At 38.2% G+C, this 22279-nt stretch overlaps 1 protein-coding gene across 4 annotated transcripts; it reads left to right on the plus strand.

Annotated features, from left to right (window-relative positions):
* Window positions 1–208: 208 nt before the first annotated feature.
* mlpha (melanophilin a) lies at window positions 209–20805 on the plus strand. 4 transcript variants are annotated; one of them, XM_081380379.1, is made up of 16 exons: window positions 209–338; window positions 1199–1232; window positions 2029–2170; window positions 11099–11320; window positions 11454–11566; window positions 12983–13024; window positions 13199–13260; window positions 14273–14362; window positions 14450–14564; window positions 15342–15538; window positions 16896–16979; window positions 17100–17318; window positions 18121–18291; window positions 18443–18607; window positions 18865–18936; window positions 19037–20805. In XM_081380379.1, exons 3-16 carry the CDS (start codon window positions 2061–2063, stop codon window positions 19100–19102), a joined length of 1728 nt encoding a protein of 575 aa, XP_081236505.1. In that variant the 5' UTR covers window positions 209–338; window positions 1199–1232; window positions 2029–2060; the 3' UTR covers window positions 19103–20805. The 4 variants fall into 4 exon arrangements, with proteins under 4 accessions (XP_081236505.1, XP_081236507.1, XP_081236506.1 ...); XM_081380381.1 differs by lacking the exon at window positions 18121–18291; XM_081380378.1 differs by lacking the exon at window positions 209–338 and having other exon boundaries at window positions 979–1232.
* The last annotated feature ends 1474 nt before the right edge of the window (window positions 20806–22279 follow it).

Below are 22279 nucleotides of genomic sequence, written 5' to 3' on the forward strand. Positions count from 1 at the left end.
ATGGAGCTAAATGGAAAAAAATAGCACCAAACAAGCCACTTTGAAATGTTGCTGTTTTCATGAATATAAAAGTTGGGTGACCCTCCCCCTAGACTAAAAAAAGTTGGATGACCCTCCCCTCAACAAAGAATAAAAATACATGACCCTCCCCTATTTTCCTCCGGTGGCCCCTTCCATAAATACCGAACGGTCCCTTAAGGACCCAAACGCTCCAATCATGTACCATCACGCACTGGAAAAGCAAAGTCTGCTCAAATAACGTGGAATTTCTTTTGTTTGCTGAGCTGGTATAGCCTGGGCAACAATGGTAAAATGACCTGCTCTGATCACATACTCTGGTAATAATAGCTTTGTATGACTATACTTTATTTTGATAATTAGTCAAAAAATAAATCTGTTAAATCTGAGTATGTTGCATAGAACTAAATGAAGAATAATATATTGATATATTGGTGTTTAATATTTTAATATAGGGCTATTTTCTGTCCAATTTGTGTGGACATTTTTCTTTTTTTTCTCCTTTTTTTTTGTGTTGTTTAATACTTCATATTGTTAACAGTTTGTAGTCTTTCTGCAATCTTTCTCTCCCTGTAGTATAGGTCGAAAAGATTTCTATGAAGACTGCCCATTCAATTAAAAACTTATCTAGCGCCTCACTGGATATACTGTTTAACTAGAACATGTTGTCACATAGCATAACGATATAAGCTGCAAAAGAAAATAAAAAGAAAAAAGAAAAAACAGAGATAGGGCCTAATGGTAGTGATACAAACAGTAAAAAGTCCCAGTTCTGTTGGACTTTCTGTTGTATAAAAGTTTGTTTGTATATTTATTTATTTATTTATTACAGACCTAAAGAAGCTTTGATCTGTCAATGTAAAAATATAAACAAACAAACAAAAAATAGTAAAAAATTTAATAAAACAAAAAGGCTAATGTTTAACCAACTGTTTATTATAGAAGAAATTGAACCAGAAAGAATCAACAAGATAAAAGTAAAGGATACAATACAACTAATAATAATTCACATAACAATTATTTTAATCTGCCAGAAAAAAACAAAACAAAAAGAACATTCATTTATATTTCAAGCGTGGAAAGGGTGGAGCTTTCTTTGCATTTCATTTGAAAAACTAGACATGTGATTAAGACTGCCATACCTCTGACTATTCTCACATTATCTGCCTCATCCTGAGAGACTTGGCAAGAGCAGCTACGTGTCTGCATGCAAGGTAAACTAAATCTTCATTACCTCTTAAGAAACTAAGTGTAAAGTCTCATTTTTAAATAATTAATTAAATAATGTGAATAGGTTTAATGTTAAGTCAATTCCTCTTGCTGCTATTAAGGCTAGCAATGTGAAGAGTTCATGCATGTTGTCACTGTGATTATACAATACTTTCTAATAACTGCATCAGGTATCTGTCCGACTTTATTCATTTCCTGGGTTTAATTACTTATAACACTCTGGCTGAAATCATTATGATCACATCATGAATACTGTATCTGAGGAGCCATGGCAACCAATGCACTATGAATTAGAATGACATCAGTTCCCCATTTACACATAGTAGTAGTGGTGTTATTGGGCCATCATTCGATATTTAATGAAATGCATCCATCACTTTATTTTAAAGGTAATGCAGTTGTTGTGTTAGTACTAATTTTATTAATCAGTAGTTAATGCCTCTTTCATATTGGAATTCACAAACTTGATTTGAATTACTGATGTTACAGATGTTTACAGACTAATCTATGCTGAATTATTTTGGAGATGTGTTAAGAGACCTTTTAAATGTACCTTTATTTAAAGTAGCTGCCTAGACTTGGGAATGAAAAGGGTCACACCCAAAGGATGGATCCTTGATTATAATGACTGTGGTGCTGATATGAATTTGTATGTCCAGGTAGCCCATATTGAAAACCTGTTATCTCTCTAGAGGATAAAGAGGTAGAATGATGAAAGAGTCACATTATCCTTAGACTTCTTGTAGCCTTGTACTTGAGTAATTTTTTTCTGTTATTTAGTAAAAAATACAAAAAACAACTAAGCTCTGATTATGGATAAGAAGTTGGACCTGTCCAGGCTATCAGAAGAGGAGGCCAAACATGTGTGGGACGTCATTCAGAGAGACTTCGTCCTCAGGAAGAAGGAAGAGGAGAGGCTTGGGTGAGAATTTTAAATTGCATGATTACACTTATCCAGCTAACAGGGAACGTTCTCAGAACCTTGGCTTATGTTCTGGCAAGATTCTCTAGCTCTCTGACTCTCTGGCAAGACTCTCTGGCAAGTTATGAACAATTTCTTTCAGTATCATTAACAGAATAGAATGTTTTTTTTATTGTTTTTTTTTTGAAATTTTAGTTGGAAATTTGTCAAACCTTTGTTAATGCTACTACTTGTTTCAGAGAACATTCAAACGTAACTTTCCCATAATTATTGCAAAATTATAAAATGGAACTTTCCCTTAAAGCTTTCATAACAAAAAAAAAACAACAACATTAAAACATTAAAAACTGTCCCTTTTGAACATTCAGAGAACATTCAAAAATAACAATAATAATTTCTTAACTAAATGGGAATGTTAGTAAAATGTTCTTAAAACATATTTTTGTTAGCAAATCATACATTTACATTGGTAAATTTGTTAACGTATGTGATCTGTCAGTGGAGCCAACCAGCACATTGTGTATTGTGAGATCTATCCATAATGCATACTTTCTTCCATATTTCTCTATATATCATACACACACCAGAAAAACAAGTTTATGAGAAAGGGCATAAAGTTTGAAAGGGCACTATTGTAAAGACATCATGATGATCATGGTATAGTCACAAGGCCTGATCACACCATTCCACTGGGTGGGAAAACATGATGCCCCAGAGCTCTATTCTCTTTTCACAAGGAGGTCTCTGTTTGCCTATTGAATTCTTATTTGCTTGAGTTGGAAGATTATGTTCTTTTCTATTTCCTGGCAAGGACAGTTATTTAGTGTATGTCTTGAATTCAAGTTGAATTCTTGATATGACTATTTTACGACATCCATTATGTGTTCTAGTGCTGAATTATTCTATTATCATGATAGTGAAAAATTCAGTGCAAGTTTGTGTGACTGTTTAGAAAGGATTCCATTTCAAATGTTCACTGACACTAATAAACTCTATGAGTTTTGATATAAAAATAGACATTCACTGATATTAAAATTCTGGCAGAGTTGATAATCTGATAATTTTTATGGTAATGTTGGATAAACAATAATTCTATATTGTTTTGTTTAATCATAAATGGAAAACTATAAACTATAAATGTAAAATCAGTCATTTTAAATGTGGCCAATTGTTATTAAAGTCAATTTAGGCATCACAACATTATTTATAGCAAATATTATTTGTAGCGAATCACAAGGTGATTATTATTTTTTCACTGTACACATATCACACTAATAATTTACAATCCATGTTAAACAATTTTTTAGCAAATCATTTGCTGATAAATATTTAACATGTTTTTTTAATTATTGTGTGTAGCTGTGTACAGTGAAAGAGTAGCTACTTCTCATTAGCATAAGCTTGACAAAATTGATAAACTTCTCTTGAGGACAATTAATAGGCAGGGAAACGTCTCAGGCTACAACTGTAATCATAGTTCCCTGAGAAGGGAACAAGACGCTGCGTGATTGGGTCTGAAGCACATATGTCAACTAGTCCAATGGTGAGAGTGAGCGTCACAGGCGGGTGACGTCACGACCAGGAAAGGGTAAAAGCACTCAGTCGTAACCTGAGACGTTTTCTTTCGAGGGAACTTGCACTGCATCGATGATGCTTTGGGAACGATAATACCCAAAAGCTGTACTTACAATTGCCTGTATGAGAAACTTTTGGCTACTAAGTCATAAGCACCTGAGACCCTGGGGCAGTGTCCAGGTATAGGTCATATACCTCTAGGTATAGCGTATAGGTCTATAGGTAAACTATAGTAGGTCAGAAACTATTCTGAAACTAATTCGAGGGGTTCAAAGGGAGCCACAGATAGGCCCTCTAGGGCTATAGCCAGGTCAAGCCGGAACCCGGGTTCGAGTTGCAGGCCTCAGCCTCAGAGTACCACAAAGGAAACAGATAATCAGGGGGTCTCTACCCAACAATGCATTACCCACAGGGGCGTGGTAAGCCGCTATGGCCTCCGCATACACCTTTAGGGTGGATGGAGATAACCCTGCTGAATAGCGAGCTTGTAATAACTCAAGTACTGTACCAACCTGGCAGTTAACCGGAACCCACTGACGCTGATGACACCAAGAAGTGAAAACTTTCCACTTTCCAGAGCTGGAGCTCTGGAGTGTAAGATGATCTCTACAACCTCAGTTGAGAGACCAGCATCTATGAGTTGGGTCCCCTCAGAGGCCAAACTCACAGATTCCAAATCTCTGGGCGGGGGTGAAGGATTGTGCCCCCCGCCTGAGACAGAAGGTCTCTCCTGACCGGAATCTCCAAGGGAGAGCCTTCGAGGAGATATATAAGGTCCCCAGGGGGGCTGAATGTGTGAGGGAAAACCAAAGTGGACAGTGTGTCGTGTCCTGCGACGCAAACAGATCCACTTCTGCTTGGCCGTAAACTTCCCATATATACTCCACCACCTCGGGGTGGAGTCTCCAATCCCTTGGTCTCAGCCCCTGCCTGGACAGGATGTCTGCTCCTATATTCTGGCAGCCTGGGATATACACTACCCTCAGGGAAAGTATCTTCCCTAGGTACCACAAGAGGATCTGGTGCGTCAGTTTGCATAGTGGACGCGAACGCAGACCCCCCTGATGATTTATGTAAGAGACCACCGATGTGTTGTCTGACCGGACAAGCACATGATGGCCCCTCAGGTCTGGGAGGAGATGTCTCAAAGCATTGAAGACCGCCATCATCTCCAGGCAATTTATGTGGCACAAAATATGATGACGGCCTTCCATTACCGCTCCCCAGCCAGTGATGGAAGCATCTTTCGAGAGCGCAACTCAATGTCAAAGAGCTCCTAACACTAGACCCATGGATAGGAACCAAGGTTTCCTCCATATAACCAAGGCGCGGAGACACCACCGCGTGATCTTGATCATACGAAGTAGTTTTCTTTCTCTGGTCCTGAGCCACCACTGCAAAGGTCTCATGTACAGCAGGCCAAAAGGTATCACATTGGATGCCGCTGCCATGAGGCCTAACAGTCTCTCAAACTGTTTCACAGTGCCGTGACTGGCCGAGCTTTAACTCTTTCGTGGCTGTGAGGATAGCAGCTACACGAGCAGGCGATAGGATGGCTCACATTGTGACTGAATCCCAGGCCACACCAAGGAAAGTGGTTATCTGTGGTGGAGAAAGCACACTCTTCATGGCATTGAGTTTCAACCCCATTTCTGCATGTGTGCGAGGACGACATCCCGATGCCGAACCGCCCACTGCTCTGATTCCGCTAGAATCAGCCAGTCGTCTATATAGTTCAGAATGCGTATGCCCTGCAGCCTGAGCGGGGCCAGAGCTGCATCTACGCACTTCTTGAACGTGCGGGGTGATAGCACTAGACCGAATGGAAGCACCCGATATTGGTATTCTTTGCCCCCGAAAGAAAACCTCAGGAACTTCCTGTGCTGAGGGAGGATGGAGACATGGAAGTATGCAACTTTTAGATCTATCGTGACAAACCAGTCCTTTGACCTGATTTGAGTCACGACCTGTTTTGAGTGTCAGCATCTTGCTGAACTTGAGTTTCTTGACTGTACGATTCAACTGGCGAAGATCTAGTATAGGACGCAACTCCCCATCCTTTTTTGTAACAATGAAGTAGCAGCTATAAAGTACACCTGCTCTATAGCTTCCTTCGCTAACAGAGCTTTCACCTCTTGCTCCATTACCAGAGCCTGCTCAGGATGCACTAACTTGAGCAACTCCTTGTTGTAGCGTGGCAGACGAGAACCGAACGGATTCTGTATCCTCTTTCTACTATCTGCTGGACCCACTGAGATATGTTTGGCAGATTATTCTATTCTGTCAGATAATCTACTAAGGGTACCAGCCTGTCAAGACTGGCCTCTGGTATAACTGGAACAGCCACTTTGGTGGCCTGAAGTATACTGGCAGGAACCGACCGAACTGACAGTTTTTGAACCCCCCTCATAGGGTGCAAGTTTGACGCAGTGTCGAGTTTACACTGAGCCGTGTGCTCGCTGGAGCTCATGCCCAGCAGCCCTAGGGAGTTGGGTACGGAGAGGGAGATAATCTGTAAATGCCTCAGATTGTCTTTTGGTCTCCTGAAACCACTTGACGACCGTATTTACAGAGTCGCCGAAGAGACAAGGAGGCGTTAACTGGGCATCTAATAAAAAGGCTCTGTCTTTGTCCTTTATTTCTGCCAGGTTGAGCCAAAGGGGCCTCTCAGTGGCCACCAGGGCTGCCATAGACCGCCCTATTGCTCTGGTGGTCTCCTTGGTGGCCCTGAGAGACAGATATGTGGCCCGACGCAGTTCTCGAACTTCTCGAACGTCCTACCCCCTTGCTCTCATCAAAATCACCCAGCAGATCAGCCTGATATGCCTGTAACACTGCCATTGTACTGTATGTAGGCATCCGTATAGGATTTACCCACTAAATTAGATGTAGATTTGAGTGGCTTAGTGGGTAGCACTGGTGCCTTCAGGGACGATGCTGAACCAGGGGAGAGATAGCTAGCTAGCATCTTTTCAGCCTTGGGCATCGCCTCATATTCTTTCAGCCCCTTTATCAGAATATACATGGACTTGGGGGCTGAAAAGACAGTATGAATATGGCTTGTTCCACGGTCTAGACAGTTCACTGTGTAGATCGGGAAAAAATGGAAGGCCCCATGATGGAGGTGACACATTTGATTACAGGAAGCGCTCATCTAGTTTACTTTTAGGATAAGCACCCCTTTTCTCGGTTGGCCACTCAATATTTAATTTAACAACAGCACGAGTAATCACCTCCACCAGCTCGTCATATGCTGGGGAAAGAGGTGGCGAAACCCCGCCGAGAGATCCATTTGCGATCCCCAAGAATGCCTTCTCCGTGCTGCCTCAGTAGCAGCGGGTCCGGATCCCTGAGGATCGCTTGCCTGGCCACTTTACTCGAAAAGTGACAGGCAAGAGCGGAACGTGAGAAGCGGACGGAGTGTGCGAACCCCCTCGAAGGCTGACATAGCATGCTCCACTCCCAAACACATTACACATAGATGATACAGGTGTATCCCCACCCGTAAAAGAGTGCAGGCAGGGAGAAGCACACAACTTCTATAAATCTTTTGCCATGATATAGATATAAATGCTTGTGACAAGACAACAATAGATAGACAGACAGTTTCAACATAGAGCGCTTGCTGAAGCATGTGCTTTTATCCTTTTCTTGTTGTGACGTCACCCGCCCGTGACGCTCACTCTCGCCGTTAGACCAGTTGACATACGTGCTTCAGACACAATAACGCAGGGGCGTTCCCAAAGCATCATTGACACAGCGCGAGTTCCCTCGAAAGGGAACTATCAGTTTGTTGTAATCATTGAGACCAGACCCAAAAAATCTTCTCTAGGTCCCATATTCTGTCACGTCAGAGCATTGTGATGATGAAGGAAGGAGAAGGAGATGGAAAATATTCCAGCCGTTTTATTAACAAAAACAAATAAGATAATACAAATATAAACTCAGGCACAGGAGAAAACATAACAGTTTACTTCCAGTTCAGTAGCATAAAGACAAAACAGGACACTGAACTGCAAACTAAAGAGGGTTTAAATAGACAGAATAATAAGGGATAAAACAAGGCACAGGTGGGTACTAATCAATCAGCTAATGAGTAACCATAACAACAAACTAGAAATGATGGGAACAAAAGAAAACAGGAACAAAAAGAAGGGAGTGCAAACTACAAAGGGCCACTTGCGGTCTTTGCTCTTGACCACTTGTCTACTCACATGACGTATTTCCTGTATTTGGCCCAAGTAGACATCAATACCGCAAGTGTAGAACTTTTTGTAGAACATATTGTCGTAAAAATGCAAGTGTATACAGAGCTTTATTTTGATGTTCAATACTTTGCATTTTAAAATAAACTTTTAAATGTCTGTTCCAATTGTACTTCTAAATGTAGACCCTACGTAACAGATGAGCATTTTGTAATTGTGGTGCTTCTAATTAAGTGATAAAAAAGCAGTTGCAAATGTTGTGCAGGGAGCATGAAATGGCACAATGTCTTGCAAAAGGCATAAAAACAACTAATATTTAGCAAAAACTGAATAGAGAATGTTGAACTGTCATAAGAGTGAACTACACAGGGGGGCTACACCCACTGTAAACGTTTCTCTTTGCAAGCTTGGGTTAGAGGTGGCTGAAATGCAACTTTATGGACAACTGCTAGCCTGCATGGAGGTTCTTGGGACTCCAAAGACACATGCAGCTTACAATACCTGTTTGCTGCTCAACAGTGGCTTTTTGTTATAGTTTCCCTTTTAATACAATTATTTAGATTGACAGAAACTTTTTTAATAAGCCTTAAATGACAGAGTTCTTCTCTGCTCTAAATCACTCACAAATCTTTTGACAGTTCGATAATCTCTAGTCAGTTTATGCAAAATATTAGTTGTTTATCCACATAGGGCCCTATTTTAACGATCTGAAACGCAAGTGTCAAGCGCAAAGCGCAAGTAACTTTGTGGGCGGGTCTTGGGTGCTGTTTCTATTTTCCCAGCAGGATAAATGACTCTTGCGCCCGGCGCAAATCTAAAAGGGGTTGGTCTGAAGTGGCTTCATTATTCATAGGTGTGGTTTGGGCGTAATGTGAAATAAACCAATCAGAGAGTCATCTCACATTCCCTTTAAGAGCAGACGCGCTTTATCCATAGCGGATTCCTATTGTAACAGCGGATTTGCCAGGCGCGCGCCAGGAGCGGTTCACAGCCAAGGAGAGCAAAGCTCTCGTCACGGCCATAAAAGAGAGAGAAGTTACATTGAAATGGAGAAACCCACCCAAATTAACTTCGGTTAAACAGGCGTATGATAATTTGGGTAAATGTGTAAGCTAGATGTATGCTTTTATAATAAATTGTCTGTCTGTCTATCTATCTATCTATCTATCTATCTATCTATCTATCTATCTATCTATCTATCTATCTATCTATCTATCTATCTATCTATCTATCTATCTATCTATCTATCTATCTATCTATCTATCTATCTATCTATCTATCTATCTATCTATCTATTGTAAGAATGTATGATTTGCAAATGAAGACTGCTGCTTCTGTTTAGATGAGAGAATCAAAGTGCACGTTGTGCACACATTGATTATGGCCAAGCATGCGCCCTTAAAATAGCATATAAATAACATGCGCAACGCGCCACTGACTTTAAACTATTTTTTCCTGGTTAGTGGCGCAATTGTTTTCTAAACCTGCAAAATAGCATGAAGGAACGTTTGCGCCGGAACACGCCTCCTCTTTGCGCTGAACCGCCCTGGGGAGCGCAAGTGTATTTCCTAACTTACCGACGTGCGTCTGTGGAGGGAAAAATCCGCTTTGGGTGCAAAATAGGAATGATACATGCGTCGGTGTACAAAGTCAATTGCAATGGGTGCAAGATAGGGCCCATAATCTTATCTCATTTTAACTCATTTCTTTTTTTTTCTTCGTTTATTGTTTTTTATTTATTTATTTCTTATTAATTGTTTTATGGTTGCTATTTTCTTCTTCTTCTGTAAAGCACTTTGAAATACCACAGTGTACGAAATGTGCTATATAAATAAACTTGCCTTGCCACCCTGATAGTGGGGAAGGTTGCAACAACATCCCTTATTGTGCTTAACATTAACTTTCACATTTTAAGGACAAGTTGTAGATTTCAAAACAACTAATTTGTAGCAGAGAAATGTGAAAATGATATCAACGCTTGAGATACATAACACACTTAAGTTACAGATGGTAAAAGCAAACAATTTTACAATCATCCCTGTCTCAATCCCCACATGATCTCCCCTACATAGTTTTGATAAAACAAAACATCTCCTTGAATTTTGTTCTTCTATAGACCTTACAATCAAAGATGAATAATCAAACGTGAAACACAATCAAACATGAGTAATACAGAATATATGCCTTGGATAACCATCAATAGGATTTCTGATTACTTTTAAGAGTGACGCATCATGCAAATATACAGTATTTATATATATTTTCATATTAGTATGGGATTCCTGTTTTTACTGGTAGAAAAACTTCATAACTACTTACCAGCCATCAACCACTCTAGATGAGTAAAATAAATCATGCTCATTTCGCGTCTGTTCACAGAATATATTATTGGACACTTTTTCATATGTGTCCAGATGCTTGTCCAGCAGAACTTTGTAGAGCTTTTCAGGATGGCCTTCCATATTATCCACCTTCCAATTGTAGGATGCATTATTTTGAGATTTTTACCCAGCCACACCCAGAGTCTGGCGCAGGGCAGAAGACCCACAGCAAAGTCCAGTGGAACTTCCACTAGTTCTCTGTAGAACGAGAGATACTTTGTCATAGCTGGAGTTTGCTGAATGGTAGGCGCATCCTGTGGAAATGAGAGTATAAATCATCTTCAAGTTTAGTCTTTGTGTTCTGTTCTTACCTTAAAAGAAAATATTTCAAGCATTAAGTCAGTATATTTTTTTATAATTTAAGTATCTGCCTTTTATGAAGTCCCTGAGGTCATCAGGCTGGATTACCTTTTCACTCATTTCCTTCAACATTTTCTGAATGACATCATAAACATCATCTGAACGTTTACTGTATAAAATCCTAATGATATGTCACTTGCATAATAATTTGGAACACAGTGTATTGTGCATCCCTATGAACATTATGTGTCCTGCACAAGGATCAGAGTTTGTTTGTCAATGATTTATATTTAGTTATTTTTAATATTTAGTTGAGGGCTAAGCCAAACCTGGCCAACAGAAAAGCAGCCCGATTCTCACCGTCAAAGCCATAAAGATTATTTCAGCTGAAAAGCTTATTCTTTAGTCATGTATGTCATTATGCTGAGACATTCTGAAAGGCTCTGTCTATTTATATTACATTGCAGGGATCTTAAATCCAAGATTGAGAAGGAGGAAACAAAGAGGGAACTCCTGGGATCTCAGTCAAATCTGGGTGACTCTCACTGTATCCGCTGCCTGCAGCCTTTTAAGTTCCTGGTGAACAGTAAACGGCAGTGTATGGACTGCAAACTCTACACCTGCAAGACCTGCAGCCGCTACAACAAGAAAGAGCGTGGCTGGGTATGCGACCCCTGCCGCATGTCCAGGTTAGAAAATGTTTTCTATTCTCAGAGTTTAGAGCTTACACACTTAGTACACTTACTTCTATAAAATAATATGAATATTTGATCACTTATAAATAAAATCTATACATAGCACCTTTTTTTTTTCTTCATCCAGGGTCCTAAAAATTGGAACATTGGGGTGGTACCATGACAATGTACACTCTCGCTTCAAGCGTTTTGGCAGTGCAAAAGTAATGAGGTCACTGTACAAGAGATTAAATGAAAATGGTGAGTGCTATTAAAAGCCCCCTGATAACCTTTATTGTCACATTGCGGTCACATCATCACACTGGTTCAGTATCACCAGTCATTTTAAGTGCTTGTGCGAGCAAGGGAGTGTCAAGTAAGAGATAATGCACAGTCAGCCAGTTATTATCGCAAAATAAACCTTGGCATGGTGATTGGGCCTCAGAGGGCTCTTGTCTCATCCTGAAAGGGTTTATTTTGCAATAATGACTGGCTGACTGTTCATTATCCCACTTAGTACAGAGCTCCTCTCTAAATAAACAAATGTGTGGATATGAAATATTGATTTCAACATATTGTATACAGTAATTTTAACTGTATAGTCGGTCACACTTTAGATTAGGGTCCAATTTCTACGAATTCTGCCTCAATAAACTCATAATTACTGCTTAGTAATAGTTAGTATAGTATTGGGTAAGGTACTATATTGGGCAGTTAGTAAGGTAGTATTTGGGTAAGGTAAGGTATTGGGTAGTTTGTAAGGTATTGAGTAAGGTGAGGTATTGGGTAGTTAGTAAGGTAGTATTGGGTAAGGTATTGGGTAGTTAGTAAGGTAGTATTGGGTAAGGTAAGGTATTGGGTAATAAGGTAGTTTTGAGTAAGCTACTGGACAGGATTAAGGGATGTAGAATATGGTCATGCAGAATAAGGCATTATCATGTGCTTTAGAAATCCTAAACTGAAGTGTTACCTTATAGTCACATCAGATAAAATACCTGCTAAATGAAGAAATGTAAAAAAAAATAAAAATATTCATGATCAATAATTAGGTATAACATATAGTAAATATGTAAAGCATGTATATACTGCTTTTCAGATGAACAACAGCAAGAGACAGCAAATAGTTAGACCATGTGTAATCGTTGTTATGTCTATGTGTATTTAGTTACCAAAAGGATTTGTTGATCAGTCTTTTGAATTCAAAGAACTCTATCCAGAGACTGTGTCCCAGCAGTGCTGAGGCCACAACTGGGTCACATGCTGTGTCTGGGGCGCTGTATGACTTGTTGATGTTGTTTATAGCCTTGCGCGACAGGACAAGTTAAACAGAAAAATGGAGGTGTAGATTATTTATCCCAAGGTTAAAGATGACTGAACTGACATCTGTCTTTGGTTTACAGCTGTAAAACTATTTATGCTTTTTTGTTTACAACTATAAAGCTTCATTATAGTTTTTTTTTATTATAGTTTTGTTGTGGGATTATGTACAACAACTTCAATTCAAAATTGATTACTCAAATATCTAATTTGTTAATTATACATGAAAAAATTGGCAATAATTCCACATATTGTAATCTGTCTGAGTGCCTGAGTTAAATAGTCCTTTTTTAAATAGTCAGATTTTCCCTTTGTGTTACACAAGACCAGCATTTACACTGTCGTCCTTTATTTCTTTAGGGCAACGTGATGATGACACACAGAGCATGCCTGATGTGCGCAGTGAGTACAAAACACATTCATGGCGTTGTGAAGAAAACAGGAAGTATATAGTTGGTGTTGTCACAGAGTAGAGCTGAGGGCATTTGACCAAGCATTGTTGAAGGATCCCAATTGAAACCATGTAATCCCTTTTGATAGTGCACCACTGAAATATATAATGTGTTTTATTCTTAGATGTGTGTAATGGTCATGATGAAGAAAATTTGGATGCTGCTGAAGCTCAACGTTATAAGCAGGTAGATTAAATTGTTAGGTATTTTAATTCACATTTCAGTATGAATTTCAGTAGCATTTTTCGAGGCTTTCACAAGGTGAAATAAAGTAACTCTTTTTAACAACTTAGTAAATCATTGTTTTTGTGCTAAGTGTGTTAGTCTAGTTGCTAGACAATGTCAACTAACTCTCGTTGGAGTATTAGTAGACTGTTAGGTTAGTGTTAGGGTTAGTAGAATAAGTTAACATGTTACTTATAGTCAGTAGAATGTCTGTTGGAAGACCATCACAATAAAGTGTTAGTAGATGTTGAGCAGACAGTCTATTAATACTCCACTGGTAGATGACTGGTAGATGACATGTAGTTACAAAGTTCCTCATAGAATGTCTAAAGTGGACTATTGAAATAGTGTTGCCAACGTTGACATTATGATATACTAATTATGAGATAAAAAGTTGGAATTGTGATACGAATTTATGACATATTAAGGAAAAATTATTAAGACAAAAACTTTTTAATGTCATAATTTTGACTTTTTACATCAATTATGGTGTATCAAAGATTTTATTTTTGTGTGGCGGAAACGGCCTTCCTTACTATCATGACTTAAATAGTATATTCTTAGTATGCCATAATATATAGGCCTATATATTTTATGTAATATATATTTTAAGTATTTTTATACTTAAATATATAAAGGGGATTTCTGCCACAGAGTTTTAGACAAACTTTTTTTAAGTCTACAACTTAATTAATGAAGATACTTTTTTTCATTCAAAATCCACTTTGTTCATAAATCTGAGGTGGCACATTTAAAGGGGCATGACGCTTCTGTTTCAGTTGAATGCTATTACATTACTATACATTATTATACATTTACTGTATATTTCATATATCCCTGGGAATATTTTAGAATCATTATGTAAAAGCAATGGGAATATTTTAAATTGTGCAATTACGATAACCAAAGTCTCTTAAACTAGTATTCTGTTACTCATATGATCTTCTATGAACTTGTTGTGACTTCCTCTCAGATGCGAAAGACCAAGCGTCTACTCTCTGTCCACCCCATGGATCTTGACATGGACGACTATGCCACTCACTCTCGCAGACAGTCTGTCCAGGTATTGATATGGTTCTCACTATTGCTATCAACATCCACATTTTTAAGGGGTACTCAGGCATTATAAACACTTTTCTCTCTTCTCCAGTACATCCATGAAGATAGAGGTCAGCGGAATGATCTAGAATACAGTTCTGACATGTACCATCACCATCACCATCGCATGAACCGCAGGAAAAGTCTCGACAGGATTTCACGCCCAGGTGAAGAAAGCACGTTCTGTTTGTACATTTCGATCTCCCTTTCTTTCTTTAGGCTACCTTTCTTTCTCTTCCTCATTTTTTTTTCATAAATAGACAAATTCACACAAACTGCTGCTGGATGGAGTAAAAAAAACTGATCACATATCAGGGACTTCAAGTAAAATTTGCAAAACATACAGTCATGAAGGACAAGACTCGACAAAGAACACAAGAAACACTGAGGTATAAATACTAGAGGAGCAATAGGAAAACAAGACTCACGTGGGAATGATTGCAGAACTAATCTACTAGAAAAACTACAAAGAACTACAAAACATGGAGAAGAACAGGAAGTAACATAAAAGTACAAACAAGACCAATGGAACACAGGCCAGGATCATGACTATATGTTAAATCTTTCTTATGAAATATATTTAAACAAATTTTCAATGTATTTTAAATGTGTAGTTTACCCCATACACATACTTTTTTAAAGAAACCATATGCAATTTTGCATGTTTCTACTGAATTATTATTTTTTATTTTGTAATCCAGCATCTGTGGGTCACTGACATAACATTTCGAAAATAACATTTGTAATTATGTTGTGCATAATGTTGATCAAGTGATCAAGGTCAAGGTTAAGTGGGTTAAGAGGTAAGTATTACAAATCATATATTGTTTTTTGATATCTGTTCAATTATGTGTTGTATAACATAGGATGCACTGCGTGGAGAGATAACTTAGATTTCAGCATTAAGCAAATGAACTAATTTGTCCTCTTCATTTTTGTTGTAGATGATGGACTGTATTCTGAACACAGAATGGTACGCGCTCGCTCTCTCTCTAAAATCAACTCTTCCGTGGCTCCGCGCCAGATCTACCTGGACACTTCAGAGGAGGAAGATATGTTCCATTACCCTGTCTACCAGCTGCCCCCGCGACGCCGCAGTCGAGCATCATCTCAGGAAAACATTCATCAGGGACCACCACCGGTATGATTAAAAGACTTTTAAGAGGCATCTGAAATATAGTTATACTTAAAAAGTACATAAATGGTTTCAGATGCCTTGTAAAAAATGCACTATTCACAATTAGAGGAAGTATTCAAGGTTAGGGAGGTTACTGAGACAAAATTAGTTGTTTTCAGCTGGTCATGTGATTTCAACAAGGTGACTGGCTATGACCTGGTTCTTCACCTCATGTGGATGTACATGATTTAAAACATACACTATTAAAAGTTTGGAGTCAGTCGGTCAGTTTTTTTTTATTTATTTAAGAAATTAATACTTTTATTCAGCAAGGGCAAATTTAATTGATTAAAAGAAGCAGTTAAGAATCGTTAGAAATATTTCTATTTCAAATAAATGTTGTTCTTTTGAACCTTCTATTCATCAAAGAATCCTGAAAACAATGCATCCATGGTTTCACACACAAAAAAATATTAAGCAGCTCAACCATTTACAGCTCTGATAATAATAAGAAATATTACTTGAGCACAAAATTAGCATATTGATTTCTGAAGGATCATGTGACACTAAAGACTGGAGTAATGGCTGCTGAAAATTCTGCTGTGTGATTTGGATGTAGACAGCACTGAGCACAATGAAAGAAGATCCAACTGCAGTTTTATTTGTAGCACAATCCAAAGTCATAGTCCATTAAACAGGCAGAAGATCAGAGCACCGTAAATCAGTCAAATCAAACAAACCAATCCAGAGTGCAAGACAGGAACGAGAAAACCAGGACACAGGCAGATTTCAAAAACCAGGAACATGGAAACACTCAGTAATGGTGTATAAGACTTTGCCACAATACAAACAACTGTACAGGTATAAACAGGCAAATAGACAAAGAGAGGTGATGAGGTGATGAGGAACAGCTTCCCATGATTAAATTGATGACAAACAAAGCACTGTGGGAAACTAGGTCCATTAAAGTGGTAGAGTGAACGGTAAGAGTGCCCTCTGCTGGCGTTCAAGGGCATTCGCAGCTGGCGGGTGTGACAACAGGAATGAATTACATTTTGTTATATATTAAAATGGAAACCTGTATTTTAAATTGTAATAATATTTCACTTTGTTTTGTTTTTTTTACTGTATTTAAAAAAATCTTATCGATTCTAAACTTTTGAACAGTAGCGTATCTTTTAAAAGTACTGTTTTTATTGCACTTTTTAACCATTTATTACTGTAGGTAAGATGAGTTTCAGATTTAATTTCAGTTAAATCTTCCTATTTAAGCTGAGTTAGACAAAAGTATGGTTAGGAGTGACTACCTGCAATCAATCTGCATATTAAAGTCATAACCTTGATTGTTTCCCCCTTTCTTTCAAATGTTGCTGTGAGGTAGATCAATGAACTGAGCAAGAGAATGTCTGCCATTGAGAGTCTTTTGAATCGATTGGAAGTGAAAATGACTTTGCCTTCTGATCAGGTATGAATAAAGTCTCAAAACAGAAATGTAGCTCCAGTGTTTCTTATTATTCTAAAGGTTTCATGTAGGTCCATATCTCATGATTTTAATAAAAAAACTATTCATTTTGTATGTTTGTAGCCTGTTCAGCCCACAGCAGGACAGGTGGACGAGGAGAAGCTTAGGCGAAAACTAGATGAGCTGTTGAGCGACAAGGCACTTTCCTCTGATGAAGATGAGCCGAAGAGACCTCCTAAGTCCAAAGGGTCTGTTGTGAGGGGGGACCAGGCACCGATGGCCCCTGTGTCCCAAGAACCCTTGAGCTCCTCCAGTGATGAAATGCCCACTGAAGCACAAAAGGTGAGTACACAGACAACACACATATCCATAGAGTCCAACAATCTATGGGAGATGCTGTTTTTGTCCAAGGTAAGGTTTTCCTGAGAAGCATCTCTGATAAAAAAAAAAGCCTTACAATAATTATTTTTTTTTATAGAACAGCTAAAGCAGATTCAAATGTCTCATTATCAGACTATTAGTGGAATACCAGATGGTATTAAAAGTCAGTATTAAAAGAAGAAAATTCTGTCATCACCCTCATGTCATTTCAAACCCATAAGACTTTGGTTAATCTTCGGAAAGCAAATAAAGATATTTTTAATCAAACCCGAGATGTTACTGTCTCTCCATTGAAAGTCCTGGTTACCAAAACTTAGAGGATCCAAAAAGCTCATAAGGCACCATAAAAGAAATCCATATAAACTGAGCGGTTTAATCCAAGTCTTGTTAATTGCTTTATATGATGAAGGTTTGGTTACCTGGACTTCAGGTCTTATGGGTTTGGAACGACATGAGGATGAGTAAAATGATGACAGAATTAAAATTTTCTGGGTTAACTATCTCCTAATAATCTTAAAATACTGAGTTTAGCTCTAGCATTTTTATTAGTATAGCCAAAGAAACATCTGAAAGACGTTCGTAGTTCCCGAGTTACTTTAATAACTAAACCTTATCTTATCCAAAGACCATACAACACTTATGCCTCATTTAGCTATAATCTCAGCAATGCTAATACCTCTCTACAGTCATTTTATTACGGTTTTAATGCTGATGAGGCTTCTCTCCTCTCGGTTATTTACTGTTCCCTCTACATGGCTTTCAGAGATCCACTGCGGCGGCCCTATGCGACATCACAACTGAGATTCTAAGAACAATTAATGCCACTGAAAGCGCTATGAACGAGTTGGCCCACTCAAATCCTAATGACAGACTTCAGTTAGCGGGCACAGATGTTAAGCAGGCTGATGATGCGTACAGGGAACTTGAGGAAAATGTAAGCTTATCCCTCTTATAGATACTGTTATGTTTGTTTGAAGGAGAGAGATTAGACTCTTTGACCAATCGGTTTTATATCACTCGATTTGTTAAGATTTGTTCAGAGCTGAATTTTGCTGTAGTTTTTCTTTCTTTCTTTGTTACTGCAGGTGTACATGACTTCAGGGAAGTCCTTTGATATGGCAAAAAAGCTGCAAAAGATTGAACAGAATGCCAACAATCACTACAGCGGCCCGCTTATTGATTCAGAACTCTCTGAACTGGAGGACCAGGTTTCTTTGGCAGCCACTATAGTTCAGAGCACTGAAAGTGAGGTGAGCTACATTCCAAAAAAATCAGTCTATCTATCTATCTATCTATCTATCTATCTATCTATCTATCTATCTATCTATCTATCTATCTATCTATCTATCTATCTATCTATCTATCTATCTATCTATCTATCTATCTATCTATCTATCTATCTATCTATCTATCTATCTATCTATCTATCTATCTATCTATATGTCGACTGTCTGTCTGTCTATTTGTCTGTATGCAGATATTAATTAATTATTTATCTATCTATCAGGTCTCAGACATTGAGAACAAGATTGCTGCTCTAAGTGCTAAAGGATTATCAATTGATAAAGCCAAGAAAAAGGTGAACTGCTAAAAAATAACCTTGGTAAAATGAAACTTTTAAACAAAATTTCTTGCAGATTTGCAACTAATTAGATGTTTTTGTTAATATTTTATTTCAGGCTCTGAGTATACAGCAAAAAAGGAAGTTTTCCCAAGACATTCCTTCAAACAGAGTACACTTCTGAGTGTAAACAGGACATCGCTTTAACTTCTCTGTTGCTCTGCATTAATTAGCCCTTAATCCATCAGTACATTTGCCTCTTATATCCATACATGCATTCAGTTTTGCAAATCATCAGAAGACAGACGAGCCCTAAAGGATTAAACAGTATTTTTCCATCTATATACAACCTTTAACTGTGAATTATGTTGTTTCAGAATGCATGAGAATCATTATGATGTGTTTTTTTTTCCAATGGTACAAACTGGATCACTTACTAAATGTAATTTAGACCACTGTCAATGAGGTTATCACATATTGCTAATGACATGCCCTATGTGAAGATATCTTTGTCCATATTACTCTGTAATATCATGACTTATCTAATATCCATCTGATCTTGACTTGGCACTAGTCAGCTTTGTGTCTCTTGTGTAAATAATCAGGTGACTTGATCAAACCCCAACTTTAACTAAAATCATTATTAGTTAAAATAAGGTAATTGTTCTAAAGACAGAATATGTCAAGTATCCATGAAAAGAAAAATTGTAATAATTGCTATTGCTTTTCCTTGCTTGCTTTGTTCCTCAAATTGCCTTTACAACTTTGAGATTTTAATAATAAAGGAAGGTATTCCCTAAAAAAGTTTTTCTTTATTGCATTATTGGTCTTTTTTGAGATGGGCCTATACTAAACCAGTCACTTATCTTTACGTTATAAATGTTGATTTCTTCTTTATAGATTGGTATGTTAAAGGTGCATTAAACAACTTTTCATGTTAAAAATACCTGTTTTTCTAACCCATACATGCTTAAACAATTGCCTGATGGGCTGAATGAGCCCTTCTCTGATCACTGCGATTGCCTCTATAATCCTGTACAGTAAAATAAATAAGAGGGATTCGGGCCGAATCTGAGGCTGGGCGTGACGTCATGCGCGTTCAGTTGCAGTGTGCAGTTTCATTTGTCGCCAGAGGGGGGCATAGTTCTGCAAAAACTCAGAGACTTGCTCTTTGCACCTTTAAGCATGAAGAAAGCTATCTCATTCAAGTACCTTCACTAGCTACTATCCTGAGCGAAAGTCTAAGGCAGCAGACAAGGAAAAAGTTCGTTTCATACTGACAGGCTTGATTACGAGCAGGGATAGTTGTTAAATGTCACCGAGCCAAAGCTTGACCCCATTATTGCATTCGCATCCACTTGGTGTCCATTGTTGAGGAGTGTGCTGCCCTCTAGTGGACATTTAAAGAAAGCTAACACTTTTACAGGGTTTTTTTTTCAATCGCTTCAGCTCAATTCTCAAATTAGACATTTTTTCGCTCTCAAAAAAATAGGTTCAGATCTCTGAACAATTAATTTCTTGTTCACATCAGATTTGAATTTCTTATTGATTTAAGCAAAGCACATGCAATTTGTATATATGGAGTTTGCTGATAGCACGATCACTACCATTTTTGAACATGGAGGAGCATCACATCTCTGAACAGAAGCAGTTACATCAGTACTGTATAAATACATTTGTATTTTTACAGTATTTTTTTCTAGAAATAAACTAGTCAACTAAAAATTGTCATGGAAGAGCAATAGGAAGATACTGTATGTAACTGTGTAATGTAAGATATGTACTGTATGTGTTAGTGAAAGACATAATAGAGTGTGTAAAAATGAACAAGCAACTGAGAATGTTCAGTTGACATGTAACCCATTGCTGCAAAAATAAATGAACTGTAAAAAATACAAATGTTAATTTTCTTTTTTGTGTACTACAGTGCTGACTTTTCCCAGTCATCTGAATCTGTATTTACACAGACAAAACTGACATTCTTGTACATTATAGAAAGCAAAAAAAAACAAAAAAACATGAAATTTGTATGTAACAAATATTTCCATGGTGAAAAAGTATCTAAACATTAGACCAGTGTGGCTCACACAATGACAAAAACACTAATTATGTTGGTGGCATTGGCTCAAAACTACCTAAGAAGAAGAGAAGAAGAAGAGGAAGAGGAGGAAGAGGAGTGAGGCTGCGTGGTGGAGGAGTTGGGAGGCAAAACAGAGGAAGAGGCAGAATAGGCCGAGGACATATGCGCGTTCCTGATGAGATAAGAGTCACACTTGTAGACCACGTTCTCAATCATGAGCTTACAATGGCCGAGGCTGGTCGAAGGGCGTAGCCAAATGTTGGGAGAACAACTGTGTCTTCAATCATTCAGACTTTTCGTCGACAGAACAGGTATGTAATCTAACAATAGGCACTGTATTATAATACTGTATACTTTCTGTAATGCTTCATACAATATTACAATATTACACTTGCATTTTACAATATACAGTAAGTATACTTTAAACAGTGATATTTTATCTTACTCAATTTTGTGTTTTGCATTGCTGTATTTTTTCCACATAGGACTGCAAGACAACTTCACAGGAGTGACAGAGGGCCCCTTTTCACACCTGAACAGGAGGAGGCTATTTGCACCATGGTTGTAGAAAACAATGCCGTAAGACTATAGGGAGATAAAGAGTGCCATTATAGAGGACAACACCATCTTTGAAAACATCCAAACAGTCAGCATCTCAACCATTGACTGTGTGCTGGAAAGACACCAAATGAATATGAAGCAGCTGTACACTGTTCCATTTGAAAGAAATGGTGAAAGAGTGAAGGAGCTGCGCTACCAGGTAAAACATGTATGAGCATGCAGCAACTGTACCTCACGGTAAACAGTACAACATCGTATAGTGATATACAGTACAGTAAGTGTGACCTTTACATATTTGCTATGGCTGTAGAAAAGAAGTTGCAATATGTGCTGTATACATTTGATGTAACTGTATCTTGTTCAAAATAAAAATGCATGTAATTCATAAAACTCATTTTGTGTCCTCTGGATATAGCGTATAATGGAATTGGAAGCAAGTGAACCACCGCACAGCTTCATCTACATGGATGAGGCTGGCTTTAACCTAACGGAACGCAGAAGGCGTGGGCGAAATATCATCGGCCACAGAGCTACAGTTGATGTGCCAGGCCAACGGGGCGGGAACATAACCATGGGTGCTGCCATCTCTGAGAATGGTGTGCTAATGCATATTCCCATTATTGGGCCATACAATACAGAGCATCTTGTCACCTTTTTAGACCCTCTCTACAGGGATCTCATCCCTGAACAAGAGAGGGGTCAGACTGGAGATGACCTGCC

The sequence above is a fragment of the Scardinius erythrophthalmus genome (assembly GCF_964197995.2).
Source record: "Scardinius erythrophthalmus genome assembly, chromosome: 12".
Taxonomy (NCBI): domain Eukaryota; kingdom Metazoa; phylum Chordata; class Actinopteri; order Cypriniformes; family Leuciscidae; genus Scardinius; species Scardinius erythrophthalmus.

Excerpts from the sequence above, each read along its gene's own strand:
- mlpha (XM_081380379.1), top strand. The coding sequence starts at position 2,061 with ATGGATAAGAAGTTGGACCTGTCCAGGCTATCAGAAGAGGAGGCCAAA. Across the intron at positions 11,321-11,453 it reads GACCCCTGCCGCATGTCCAG|GGTCCTAAAAATTGGAACAT; the intron begins GTTAGAAAATGT and ends TTCTTCATCCAG. Across the intron at positions 11,567-12,982 it reads CAAGAGATTAAATGAAAATG|GGCAACGTGATGATGACACA; the intron begins GTGAGTGCTATT and ends TTATTTCTTTAG.